Raw genomic sequence first — 12,983 nt, 5'->3', positions numbered from 1 at the left:
TTAACTTTATGTCTTTACTTACTATACAATGAAATAAGTTGACATTTTATAAAGAGGGAATTTAAGGCATAATGGTTACCCAGTTAGGGGTGGGCAGTGGTTGCGACCCATTGCGTCCTGCTCTGACACGCCTTTTTAGGTGGCCAGCTATTGGAAAAGCCCTGGGCTGGCTGCGGGGCACGGTGGGAGTTCCCTCCAGCCACCAATTTGAAATCAGGCCATGCATGTGAAAATGCTTTATGTTCACATCTAAGCACACATGCTCCTAGCAGTCACTTAGATTTTTCACCCTTACATTGCAGAGAAATGAAAACTGATGCAGGTAAAAGGGATGAAACTATTTATTTTTATTTTTAAAGAAAATGCTGTATCAGTGGCATGTTAATACAAATCATATTAACTTTTGATCCCTCAGGCAGTCCTTGTTCACACATCTGAGACCACGTGTCTCAGATACTTCACAGATTTGCTCTTGAAGAAAGGCAAGCCTGTTATGCTTGTTGGAAATGCCGGAGTGGGGAAAACAGTATTTATTGAGGAATGCCTTGCTGGCCTCTCTGAAGATTTCCTGGTGTCCAAAGTCCCCTTCAACTATTACACCACATCAGCAGCACTACAAAGTAAGTTCCCAAACAGACAATGTTGCATGAGGAAGTCTGGTTACAATGAGGGAGTTGGCTGTTTAGAAATAATCAAAATGAAATGAAAAGAAAGGGAGTATTACAACATGAATTAATAAAAACGGATTACTCAGAACAACCAAATCATGCCCATTTTGGTCCCTGATTCAGCCCCCAAACAGTGGGGGGACACAGCAGTGGGCATATGCTGGCTTCCTGTGTGTCTCCTGCATTTGCCACCAGCAAGTGGCTGTTCTGGTTGTCATTATTATTGTTACTATTTGTTAATTTTGTATACTGCCCTTCATGCTAAGATCACGGGGTGGTTCACAACGTGATAATACAACGTGAGAACACAAAATACATAATGAAACGAGAACAGAAACAAACCAGTAACTCCCCTTCCCACAAACACTTTTGAAAGGCCATAGAATGTTAATCAGCCTAAAGGCCTGGTTATAGAGAAACGTTTTTGCCTGGTACCTAAAGGTATTTAATTGTTAAATATATGGTTGCCAGGGACGTCTGGGAGTAGGGAATGGCACTACTACACGTGATTCCTTTCCAACACCGGACGCTGTACAGCTAAATTGTACCCACACTTTCTTTGGACAGGTTAGATTCATTTGGATATACAGTGGTGCCCCGCTAGACAAAAATAATTCGTTCTACGAGTTTTTTCGTAGAGCGAATTTTTCGTCTAGCGAAGCGGCAATGGAGTGCGGAGGTTTTCGCGCTAAAAATAAATAAATAAATTACGTTTTGCGAAGCAGCCCCATTGACTTTTTCGTCTTGCGGGGCAGCTTCCGCTAGACGAATGCCGTTCGTCTAGCGAGTTTTTCGTCTAGCGAGGCATTCGTCTAGCGGGGCACCACTGTATTCAACTTGTTCACGCCTGTTAATGAAACTGAAAACATATATGCAATTGCATGCCTTCCCCCTCCCCCTGCAACAGATCCTCTTAGTGATGAATGCAAAGTTTTTATTTCAGAAAGTTAAGATTGCATTTTATTGACACGGATATGGTATATTTTACACTCCCACACATTTCATGGATAAATTTAGAGTGCTTCTCAAATATCTTATACCTCATATCACATATCACAGCCAAAAAAGCATTACAGCAGCAAGCAACATCAACTAGTTAATGCCATTTTCGAGAACTATAATTCAAGCCTTAAGGCATTAAAACATGCCAGAAAGTTCAGTATTACTCTGTTGGTTTGCCTGCTGTTTTAATAAGATTATTGCAGCGCAATATGTATTAAAACATTGTGTACCCAGCCTTAGTATTGGAACAATGATAACTGTTAACAGAGCTTATGAAATGCTCCACACAAAGGTTGCATTCCCCCCCCCCCAACTTGCTTTTGTGTTTGCATTCAAATATCATTTTCTGCTATATTTATGGCATTTGTGTAAGAGAGAGGGAAAAAGGGGGAAGGAGAAAGGCATTAAAGTTTAACAGTCTTTAAGAGAAATAGTTAATAAAGTACTTGCTGCGGTTTTCTCAGGAAATAGTTAACAAATAAATATATTTCACAGTTCTTTCATTAGCGTCTGCTTGTATTTCAAAGCGAACAGGCAGGATTAAACGTTAATATGCAAAAGATTATTATTTTTTCTTAAAACCTGGTTCATTCCAAGATAGAAACCACCCAATACCTGCTACTCTGGAAGGGCTTGCCTAGGACTCTAAAAAATATGAGCGCAGGTCGGAGTACAGCAAAGCTTCCCATGTTAGTGCTGGGAAGTTAGTGGATCATGCTTTAAAGTGATTAATAACCAGTTATAAGTAACTTTAATAATGAATGCTACTTCACAGCGAGAAAACAACAAAGGCTAGTAATTACATTTGTTACTGTAGAATGCCTTGTTTAGGAGGGCATTTAACCCAGGTTGCCAGTGGGCACATGTGACCCTGTAACAAAGGCAGGCAGGGGATGGGAGGGGAATAGTTATAAAAGTGCATATGCACCTATATGGGTTTTCAGCGGCTGCTCATGAGTAACCAGGCTGATGCAGGAAGGCTTCTAAACTAAGTTTCTTTATTGTGCAATAAATATTTACAGTGCAGCAACAGAAAGCACGTTCAGCTCATCCTTCGGCAGAGTCTGGGAATGGCCCCTACCGGTTCCTTCCCCAGCATAAAAGGCGCGGAACACGAAACCCCCGCCTTCCCCCCCTACGTCTTTCCCCCCTCCGCAAGTGGGGAGACGGAAGTGGAGCCTCTTTTCCCGCCTCAGGTTGATTCAAGGGCTTTGAGATCTTATCAAAGCCCTGACTCCTGCTCTCTAAACTTCTCTCCCCCTCCCCACTGGAAGAACTGCTGGTCTCTCTACTGGACGAGGAGGAGTTGCTAAGCAACGGAGGCGGGAGCTGGCGATACTCCAAAAGCCCCGGCAACTCCTTGCTTGCTGGCGGAGCCAGTCCCTCGACAGTACCATCATGCAATCTGCTTCCATTCCTTAAACTCTTATCAGTATTAAGCCTGAACTTAGCCAGTGTGGTTTGAAGAATCACTTGTGCCTAACACCATAGGTCAATACTGTTTCCAACAAATGGTCCAGATTTGGCAAGCTCTGTCTTTTCCAGAAACGCCAGCATAATGAGTAGCCCTTATGGGCTTACTATGCCCATGATACTCAGCACTACAAAGTGAGAAGGATCCTTTTCACATCACCAATAGAGTGGAAAAAGTTAAATGCACTGCTGTAACAAACGCGGCTTCTGCTTTGATTTGGAGCTGAATTTGAGTCCCTGCACTGTATACCTTTTATAGATTTCTGTCTCTTATTTGTATGTTGTCTAGTTAACTAGCCTCTGCAGTATTTCACCCAGTAGTCATGTAGCATAATCCATTTCAGAGATTCTTGAAAAACCATTGGAGAAAAAAGCGGGGCGTAAATTTGGTCCGGTAGGAAACAAGAAACTGGTTTACTTTATTGATGATATGAACATGCCAGAAGTGGATGCTTATGGAACAGTTCAGCCTCACACACTGATTCGGCAACATATAGATTATGGACATTGGTAAGTGACTCTTTCCATTTTGATGTTAAGTCAGACTTGTGTAATTTATGAACGAACAAGTAATTCTGCTGAAAAAAATGGTTAGTGCAAGTTTGAAACAACTGATAAGAATTCTTTTAGATTTTCCACATTTGGATAATTGATAATTGTCCTACTGCTTGCTCAGATTTGTCCTTTATATCTTTGTTTACATTTTAATGCAAGCTGAATGGTCAACCTATCTGATATCTGTGTAAATGAGTTCTGTGTCATCATCATTGTGGTGTCATCTATAATAATTGATAAATTAATTCTAGATGTTTAAATATTTTTTCTGCCTCAGGTATGATAGACAGGCATTAACTGTAAAAGAAATTCATAATTGTCAGTATGTTGCTTGCATGAATCCAACGGTTGGCAGCTTCACCATCAACCCGCGACTTCAGGTAAGGTTGCAAATTGATTCATAGAAACAGCAATACGACTAGTTTAAAGTGTATACTTAGAGATTCTCATTACTGAAGCCTTGACAGATTATTTAGACAAGATCTTTGTACCGCATTCACAAAATACGGATTGTGGTTTGGAGTAGAGTTGACTTATCGTGCAACTCAATGTTTTGCTAAGATCTGTGACAGAGGACATGCTATTCCATGTGAACCTGCCACATTTCCTTGGGCTGGAGTATGTTTGAAACACATATCAGGAACAAATCTGCTTCATCACCACATAATTGCGACATAAACAAGGCCTAGAAATTGTAGCCAAGCACTACAGGGCAAGTTCTTTGGGATACTATTAAATGTTGTGCTGCAGACACCAAATGGACTTTCTTTCAGTGCATCACAAACTCTGTTAATAACTCCTTTCAGCTCCCAATCTGCATATCATGCCTTTTGAATCCTAGGAAAGAGCATGGGTCCTGGATGTAACACATAGCCTTTCTATCCTATAGCATTTTCGTGATGGCTTTCTCCTATTCACAGAGAGCTTTCCAGGGTAGCTGTAAAAAGCAGTTGCATTGTGCCTTTTTCGTTTTATTCTGGTTGGATTCTGTTGTACCAGACTCATAAACTAGGGAACTCTAACGGAGGAGTGGGTCCAGGTTGTGCACCTGTGTGCACGAAATTCCCAATCCAGGAAGAAGTGGAGGACTTGAAACGCTGTTTAGGGGAGTCATGGAGAGCCCAATGCGAGCTGTTCCTGTTGAGAGATAAGCTATTTCTAGTTCCTTGCATTACTTACAGAGATTTAGGGACTAGACTAGAGCAATATTTTGTAGAAAGTGATTGGACAAACAAGCTTTACAACCACCAGAGACAAAAAGTCTTTTGTGGTCTTTCAAGGATTCTCATTTAGTGAAGCCTTGGCGGTAAATTCTTTCTTCCTGTATATGGATGCTTGTGTGGAGAAGAACAGCTCTTAAAACTTGCTCCTTGACAATAGCTTTTGATCTGAAAAATAAATAGCACGAGGATACTTGTGCCAAATTAATAGTTATACCCTTTGCTAACCTAAGTTATGCCCTATGTTTATTCACATCTTCAGTTATTCACAAATATGTACATAATTTATCATTGATAAGTACCTAAAGCAAGCATTTTCTTCATGTTTTAGAGACACTTTGCAGTGTTTGCAATGAACTTCCCATCTACTGATGCTCTAAGCACCATCTATAGCAAGATCCTTGATTTCCACTTTCAGCAGCATGGGTTTAATCCATCCGTGTTGAAACACGCAGCTGCCACCATCCAAGCAGCAATATGGCTCCACCAGACAATGGTTCAGAACTTTCTCCCCACAGCTATTAAATTTCATTATATTTTCAACCTTCGAGACCTCTCCAACATCTTCCAGGTTTGTAGAGTGTGTGTGTATATGTGTGTTTGTGTGTGTGTGTGTGTTTTAGATACAGATGCTGATATTGATACAGACATAAATGTGATGTGCGCTTCTCTCTCAAGTTTGGACTTTCTGGGCCTAACATATGCACATGCATGTGTATGGTGTTAAATTGTCGTTTGCTTGCAATAATTCAAGCTACCGTAGTTAATAAAGTTACAATTCCAATTTATGGGACTTTGGTGTTTCGTGGGGTGTTTTTTAAAGTAGATTCTATCTGCATAGGCAGTCCATTTGCATGAAAACTCTTTTTTACTTCTCAGAATTACAGGTTAGGATTTATCCATTTTGGAATGTGTATCAAATGCTGACGCGCACAAGAGAGTCTGTAATTAAGTTTGCCTTGCTGTTGAGGCTCAAACTATACATGACAGTGCCAGGTCTGTGTTTTGTTTGTTAAAATACCTAGAGGTAGCCTGATTGTGTATGCAGGGATGTGCACAGGCGAGGAACTCATTTTGAAGAGCAAAAGGGGTGCTCAGGTGAAAGGAGCTGAACCCTCCTAGCTTTTATGACTCACCCCACAAAAGCCATCTCTTAAGCTGTGTTCCTTCCCTCATCTCTGCTAGACTCTTGATAGCAGAAGTAAGCTTGGTGATCTGAAAAGTGCATAGGTGGGTGGGGGGAAGTGAGTAGGCAAGCTATGAGACGAGGAAAGATATCTTCACCTGCATACCGCCTTGCCTCTTTTTATGTGATTGGGCATTTCCAGCAAAAATAGGGTTGCCATATTTCTCCCCACCACCACCCATGGGGGGGGGGGCAAAGTGGATGAGCTTTTAATGTTTTTTTTTTTTTGCCCAAAGTGGATGAGCTTTTTGGGCAAAATCACAAAAAATGGATAGCAAAAACGGCACTGCCAACACGCATTGCTGCACATCTGGATTTTCCCGGACATTTTGCTGATTTCCACCTGGACACCTCTTCCGAAAGCAGTGTTCTGGGTGTGTCCGTGAAATTCCACACGTATGGCTACCCTAAACAAAAAGAGTTTCCATCATCTCAAACAAAAATAATGTAGGAATATGCAGCTATCCCATACAGGGATCGGTGTCTTGCAGTACAGTGGTACCTCAGGTTACAGACGCTTCAGGGTACAGATTCCGCTAACCCAGAAATAGTACCTCAGGTTAAGAACTTTGCTTCAGGAAGAGAACAGAAATCGTGCGGCGGCAGTGGGAGGCCCCATTAGCTAAAGTGGGACCACAGGTTAAGAACAGTTTCAGGTTAAGAACGGACATCCGGAACGAATTAAGTTCTTAACCCGAGGTACCACTGTAATTGTATTTTACCAGTATTATAAACATGTTCTTTCTGTTTCATTTGTAGGGAATTTTATTTGCTAAACAGGAGTGTCTGAAGCATCCAAATGACCTTGTACGTTTGTGGCTTCATGAATCTTCACGTGTTTATGGAGATAAACTGGTGGAAGCAAAAGATTGTAGTTCATTTCATAAAAAGCTGGCAGACACTGCACACAGATTCTTTGAGGTAAAGCTCTGGGCTGGTAATGGTTGCCTACTACTGCAGCGCTGGTGACAAGTTTGCCAATTTGAAAACTATTTTGGGTTAAAGTCAACCTACCAAAAAAAGTAGTATGGCCAAAATAACAAGCTGTTTTGCGTTTCCTTCTAATAATGAAGCATAGGAAGGAAAAAAATTATACGTCAGATTGATGAAGAGAATTTAGTATTGGGGGGGGGGGGAATCACAGTAGTGAGGTGTTTGTTTGATAGGGGTTCATTTAAGAACCCAGATCCATGCTGCAATAAGATAACCGACCGATAGACTGATAGTGCAAACTGTGTGGCTGCAGCTAAACTTCAGTGGCACTCTCTTTAATTAGAAAAAAAAAATAGAAATACAATAAATTATTTTTATTTAAATAAATAATGGCTGTAGTAACTAAAAAGTAACTTATTTATAGCATGTCTAATTTTGCTTCCTTTTTTTGCCACTGATGTTTCTAGATGTATAGCAACCCATATTTTCAACTTTTTATATATCTTGCCCTTAAAACAATGACACAAAACAGCATATTCTTAGTAGCAATCTGTTATACATGCACATACATTGCTGTGCAAAAATAACATTTCAAGGCAGTTCTGAATGAGGGAAAAATAACTTAATTGCATATAGCCTGCATATAACTCTCTGGATGAGTTTGCTAGAAATGGTGATAGAAACAAATGATGGACGCTAGCAAGCTGAAGAAGATTTAGTAAAAGAAACTTGAATGAGCACTTAGCAAAGAAGACTTATAATGGAAAATAAAGTGGTACTATTACTTCCCTTGATCTGGACACAATACCTCTGTTGATGCAGCTTAGAATTCTGTTACCTGTTTGCTGCTGCATCCCACTGTTGATTCATGTTAAGCTTGTGGTCTACTAAGGTCCCCAGATCCTTTTCACATGTACTTTTATCAAGCCAGACGCCCTCCATCCTATATATGTGCATCTGATTATTCCTGCCTAAGTGCAGAACCTTACATTTCTTTCTGTTGAAATTCATTGTGTTTAGTTTTCACCCAGTTCTCCAATCTTGTTAAGGTTATCTTGAATCTGGATTCTATGTTAGTGGGCATTGAATCCATTTATTATACTCAAGAGATGACTGAATTTATCTCACAACTTTTGTTCAACCCCTTGGCCATTGGCTTTTCAGGCCCTGCAGGGTTCCATCTTGTTTCCGATCCTTCTTAACAGCTACATGAAACCACTGGGATAGGTCACCCAGGATTTTGGTGTTGGGTGCTGTAAGGTCCTTGGATGGTTGCTCATGAGAAACCAGGCACAACTCCAACCGTTTCTTTAGTAGTTTTATTGTGCATACTATGTACAGTGCAGAGCTAAAAAGTTCATGTCTGTATCAACCGTCTGCAGAATCCGGGAGTGGCCCCTTCCGGTTCTGACCCCAACATAAGAGTTTCAGTATACAAAATCTCTGCCTCCCCTCTTTTCGTTTCACCCCTCTGCGTACTTGGGGCGACAGAAGTAGCGTATCTCCCTCCTCGCCCGCTGAGTGCAGGGTCTCTCCAACATCCCCAGAGCCTCGGCTCTCGAGCTCCTGAGCTGCCTGCCCCTCCCCACTGGAGACCTCGCTGCTCCCTCCGCTGGACGAGGAGGTGCTACTGGTCAGGTGGGGCTGAGGCTCTCTGTAGCAGCCCGAGAGTCCTTCCACCACCCTGCGCTGAGCCGGGGACAGCTCCCTGACAGATGCTATCAATACACTGACACATTTTATTTATTTATTTATTATGCTGAGTAACAACCTCTGGTCTTGGCAGTATGTAGGGCATTCTCTGCACATTTAAGGTAGGGTAAATAGCAATGCATTTCCAAGTTGTGTATATCCCTGTGTTTCAGTCTCTCCTTTTGATGTTATGTTGCCAACTTAATAGGATCTGGACGATCACATTCTTCTCCAGCAACCACTTATTTACTGTCATTTTGCAAATGGCGTATCAGAGCCTAACTATATGCCTGTCAAGGATTGGGAAGGACTAAGAAATATCCTTGTGGAGGCTCTTGAGAACTACAATGAACTGAATGCATCTATGAACTTAGTCTTATTTGAGGATGCTATACAACACGTGTAAGTAAATGTCTTAACTATGGCCTGAATTTAGCATAGTTCATTTATTTATTTTTATTACTGCTTCATACTATTAAAAAAATTGTATGTGGTTTACATAAAACATTAACACTACAGACTATAAATTTGCTAGAAAGTAGGTTAAATCAGAACAAAATTATGGCATACAACTTGTAAATTCTAGCTTGGAATTAGCCATTTTTGCATGTAGAATATCAAGGAGAAAGCCACAAAATGCTGCTACTGCACCACTTTCATGTAGGACAGTTGGTGTAGTATACGGTTAATAGAACTGTTTTCTGCAGTGGTGCCGTAGCTTCAAAATTCCCTCTCCATAAAGGTACAGCTGGTTGCACAATTACAATCTCCTTTGCACCAGTTTCTCTCTCTCTCTCTCTCTCTCTCTCTCTCTCTCTCTCTCTCTTTCTCCCCCCCTCCAGTTTGTGTGTGTGTGTGTGTGTGGCACTCTAAGGGTTATATTGCCTCAGCCTGCTTTAAATTTTATAGTCCTTTGTTGCTTCTGAGTCTATAAATTGTTCGAATGTATGTATTTTAAATTAATTTCTACATTTATTATACACCCCCCCTAAAAAATGCATCAGATGAAGTGTGCTTTAGAAATATTTTAAAAAATTACAGATAAGATAACTCTTCTGTGGCCATTAGTCATGTTGCTCCTTTTCCATCATCAGATGTCGCATTAGCCGAATCTTGCAGTCCTCTCGTGGCTATGCGCTTTTGATTGGAGTGGGTGGCAGTGGAAAACAAAGCTTATCAAGACTGGCCGCCTATATTGGATCTCTTGAAGTGTTTCAGATTACACTGAAGAAAGACTACACAATTCAAGACCTCAGGGTAAAAACAACAATTATTACATAATTGCCCTCAGAATTGCTAGGCTTGAAAGTAGGCTATTTAGAAGAGTTGCTGTGATCTCTTGGCCTGAGCTGTTTTGTTTCTTTAAATAAAGAGTTAACTTCATTGGCACTTCGTGAGTTATTGCTGACCGACTCCCGCCTTGACAGGAATACAAATTCCATGAGAGAGACCCATGCGATGAACCCCACCTATGTGGCTGGGGAACTTGCTGAACTGCGTGGGATCTGATTATGTTAATAAGGTCTGCCTGACAGCCTGGAGAATATTTAATAGGCACCGTTGCAAAGATGTCTTGTGACCCTAAGCAGTTGCTCAAATAACCTGAATTGTGTACCTAGCTCTGCATTTTTCTTCTTCGTGAATTCATTTTGATATTTCTCCTGAAAATAAAATCAGTATGCAGTGAAATACTTCCAACCATGGAACAGGCATTATTAATACGATTGAAGTGTTCTTGATGCTGGTTTGTTTGGCAGAACAGTCATACCTCTTCTTGTGAACGCTTCATGTTGCGTTTTTTCAGGTTAAGAATGCGGCAAACCCGGAAGTGTTTACTTCTAGGTTTCGCTGCGCGTGCAGAATCATTCTGCACAGTTTGCACATGTGCAGAAGCGCTCTATTGTGCTTTGCGTATGCGCAATAGTGCCTCTCTGGTTGCGGAATTTTCAGAGTGCGAATGGCACCCCAGAACGGATCATGTTCGCAACCAGAGGTACCACTGTAACAATTTTCTGAATAATAGGGGAAATATTTTCTTTCATTGATTTCTACTTGTTTCCCCTTTTTCCTCGCAAACTTATCAAACCACAGTTCTCTTCACCTGGTATCTTAAAACACATCTGGGTTTGTTTGCTTGTTTTTAAATATAATCCTCTGTAAAAGGACGCGCCATGTAAATGAAGCAAAGATGCTAAACAGCAGCGAGTAGCTCTCAAGTGGCATGTATTTTCACACTGGTTACCGTGCCACCCATTTTTGTTTCAACGTTTTATTGTAACATGAATGATTGCCTACTTTCCTTACAGGTAGATCTTGCCAATCTGTATATAAAGACGGGAGCCAAGAACATTCCCACTGTGTTTTTGCTGACAGATGCTCAAGTTCCAGATGAACGCTTTCTTGTGCTGATTAATGACTTGTTGGCATCAGGTGATTAGACCTACACATTTCTTGAAAGATCCTCCCAATGACAAATTATTTGCCGTTTCAATGAACTTTAAAAAGGAGATTATTTGTCTTTGAGATGCTTTCCTGTATGGCTAGGATGTCCTTTGGGGAAAAGTGTATTAACCCAGCTAAGTAGGGTATTGTGCCTACTTTGCTTAAAAACAATGTTGCTCTTCAGAAGCTAATATCAAGGTCATGGAATGTATAGGTGCAAGTTCCATTTGTAGGTGTTTCTTTTAAATTGATTCACTTACACTGATTGAATGGATTGACTCCATCATGCCAGAAAGTGGGATAGTGTAGTTTTTACATGTACTTTGATCAATAGTGGTAAAGTCGCAATGATTTAAATGAGAGCATTTTAGTTAGGTTAAGCATATTCTGTGAATCGCCCTGAGACCTTCAGATATAAGGTGGTATGTTGTTGTTGTTGTTGTTAAATAATAATAATAATACTAATAATAATAATAATAATAATATCATCAACATATTCTTCCTGTTAAGAGAGGCAAATTTTATACTAATATTAGAGACATTACAGAAACCCTATTTGGGAGGAATGATGATGTCCTAGCCCAGGCATCCTCAACCTTCAGCCCTCCAGATGTTTTCAACTACAATTCCCATCATCCCTGACCACTAGTCCTGTTAGCTAGGGATCATGGGAGTTGTAGGCTAAAACATCTGGAGGGCTGCAGGTTGGGGATGCCTGTCCTAACCTGTAGTTTTGTAAGGCACATTTTCCAAAACAAAATGGTCTAGATTGGAGCTGTTTATGTTTGTAGCAAGGGAATTGTTATTAAATATACAAGATTTGTGACAGCATTTTTTAATTTTTGAACTGCCTTATGTTAAAGATCACAAGGTGGACAAAATTGTAGAAAATAGCTAATGTCATTTCTCAGACACTTACTTGTTACCAGAGTCAGCCGAAATAAAAAAGTGTTTCTAGGTTTATAGCCAAAAGAGCAAAACATAATGAAACTTGTAATTCGGTTGTGTTCATTTTGTAATTATGGGTACTTCCTCACCCCCCCCTTTTATTTTATTGTAGGAGAAGTTCCAGATCTATTCAGTGATGAAGATATGGATGGTATAATTGCAGGAATTAGGAGTGAGATACGGGGACTTGGTGTTATTGACAGTAGAGAAAATTGCTGGAGATTCTTTTTAGATAGAGTACGACTGCAGCTAAAAGTAAGAAACAATGGATCGGGGGTTATAAATAAGAATACTGGACTTATTTTTAACTAGTGATGAACAGCTAAATACTAGGTATATGAACGCCATAGATATTACAACACCGTACAAGGCCTTTTTCCTTTCCTCTATGTTTAGTGACTAGCAAATTCAGAACCCGTTGTTTTCAAGATTTAAGTTTTCTGTGTCACATTTTGCCTGCGCCCATCGAGGGATAAATATTCCCAATGTCTTTGATATCTTCCATAAGCTATGATTTCTAGATATATGTTGCCATATTGTTCTCTAGTTTGTCCACCACTTTCTTGAACTCTGGTGGCCAGAAATTATTGACGTGTGCACAGTACTCTATGATAGTAAAGACAGCATTCTCCACCTGCTGTATATTATAGAACTGTTTCCTGGCTGCATTTTTAAGAGCTCTTGGGGTGAGGTTAATGTCGACAGTATGGAGCAAAATAAAGACACTAACATGACAGTCAAAACTTTTTTTCCAATTGAAATTGGTCTATGCCTTACTTTGGACAACTGTTCCATATCACACATTGCTTCAAGTAGACTGTTTGGTTTTTATGTTTTATATGGAGGAAATTTTGGCTCTCAAAA

General features: G+C 40.4%; 1 protein-coding gene across 1 annotated transcript in view; it reads left to right on the top strand.

Moving 5' to 3' along the window:
* DNAH11 (dynein axonemal heavy chain 11) overlaps positions 1–12,983 on the top strand; it is a 139,684-nt gene that overhangs the window by 68,622 nt on the left and 58,079 nt on the right. Inside the window, exons 46-54 of the mRNA XM_033166182.1 lie at positions 416–620; positions 3,488–3,653; positions 3,976–4,078; positions 5,250–5,489; positions 6,864–7,025; positions 8,938–9,131; positions 9,824–9,986; positions 11,036–11,159; positions 12,232–12,374. Of these exons, the coding sequence (XP_033022073.1) occupies positions 416–620; positions 3,488–3,653; positions 3,976–4,078; positions 5,250–5,489; positions 6,864–7,025; positions 8,938–9,131; positions 9,824–9,986; positions 11,036–11,159; positions 12,232–12,374 (1,500 nt within the window). The remainder of the gene's footprint in view (positions 1–415; positions 621–3,487; positions 3,654–3,975; positions 4,079–5,249; positions 5,490–6,863; positions 7,026–8,937; positions 9,132–9,823; positions 9,987–11,035; positions 11,160–12,231; positions 12,375–12,983) is intronic.

This window comes from Lacerta agilis, chromosome 12, assembly GCF_009819535.1.
Source record: "Lacerta agilis isolate rLacAgi1 chromosome 12, rLacAgi1.pri, whole genome shotgun sequence".
Classification (NCBI taxonomy): Eukaryota; Metazoa; Chordata; class Lepidosauria; order Squamata; family Lacertidae; genus Lacerta; species Lacerta agilis.
Note: the sequence above shows the minus strand (reverse complement) of the source record. Positions and strands in the feature narration are given on the sequence as shown.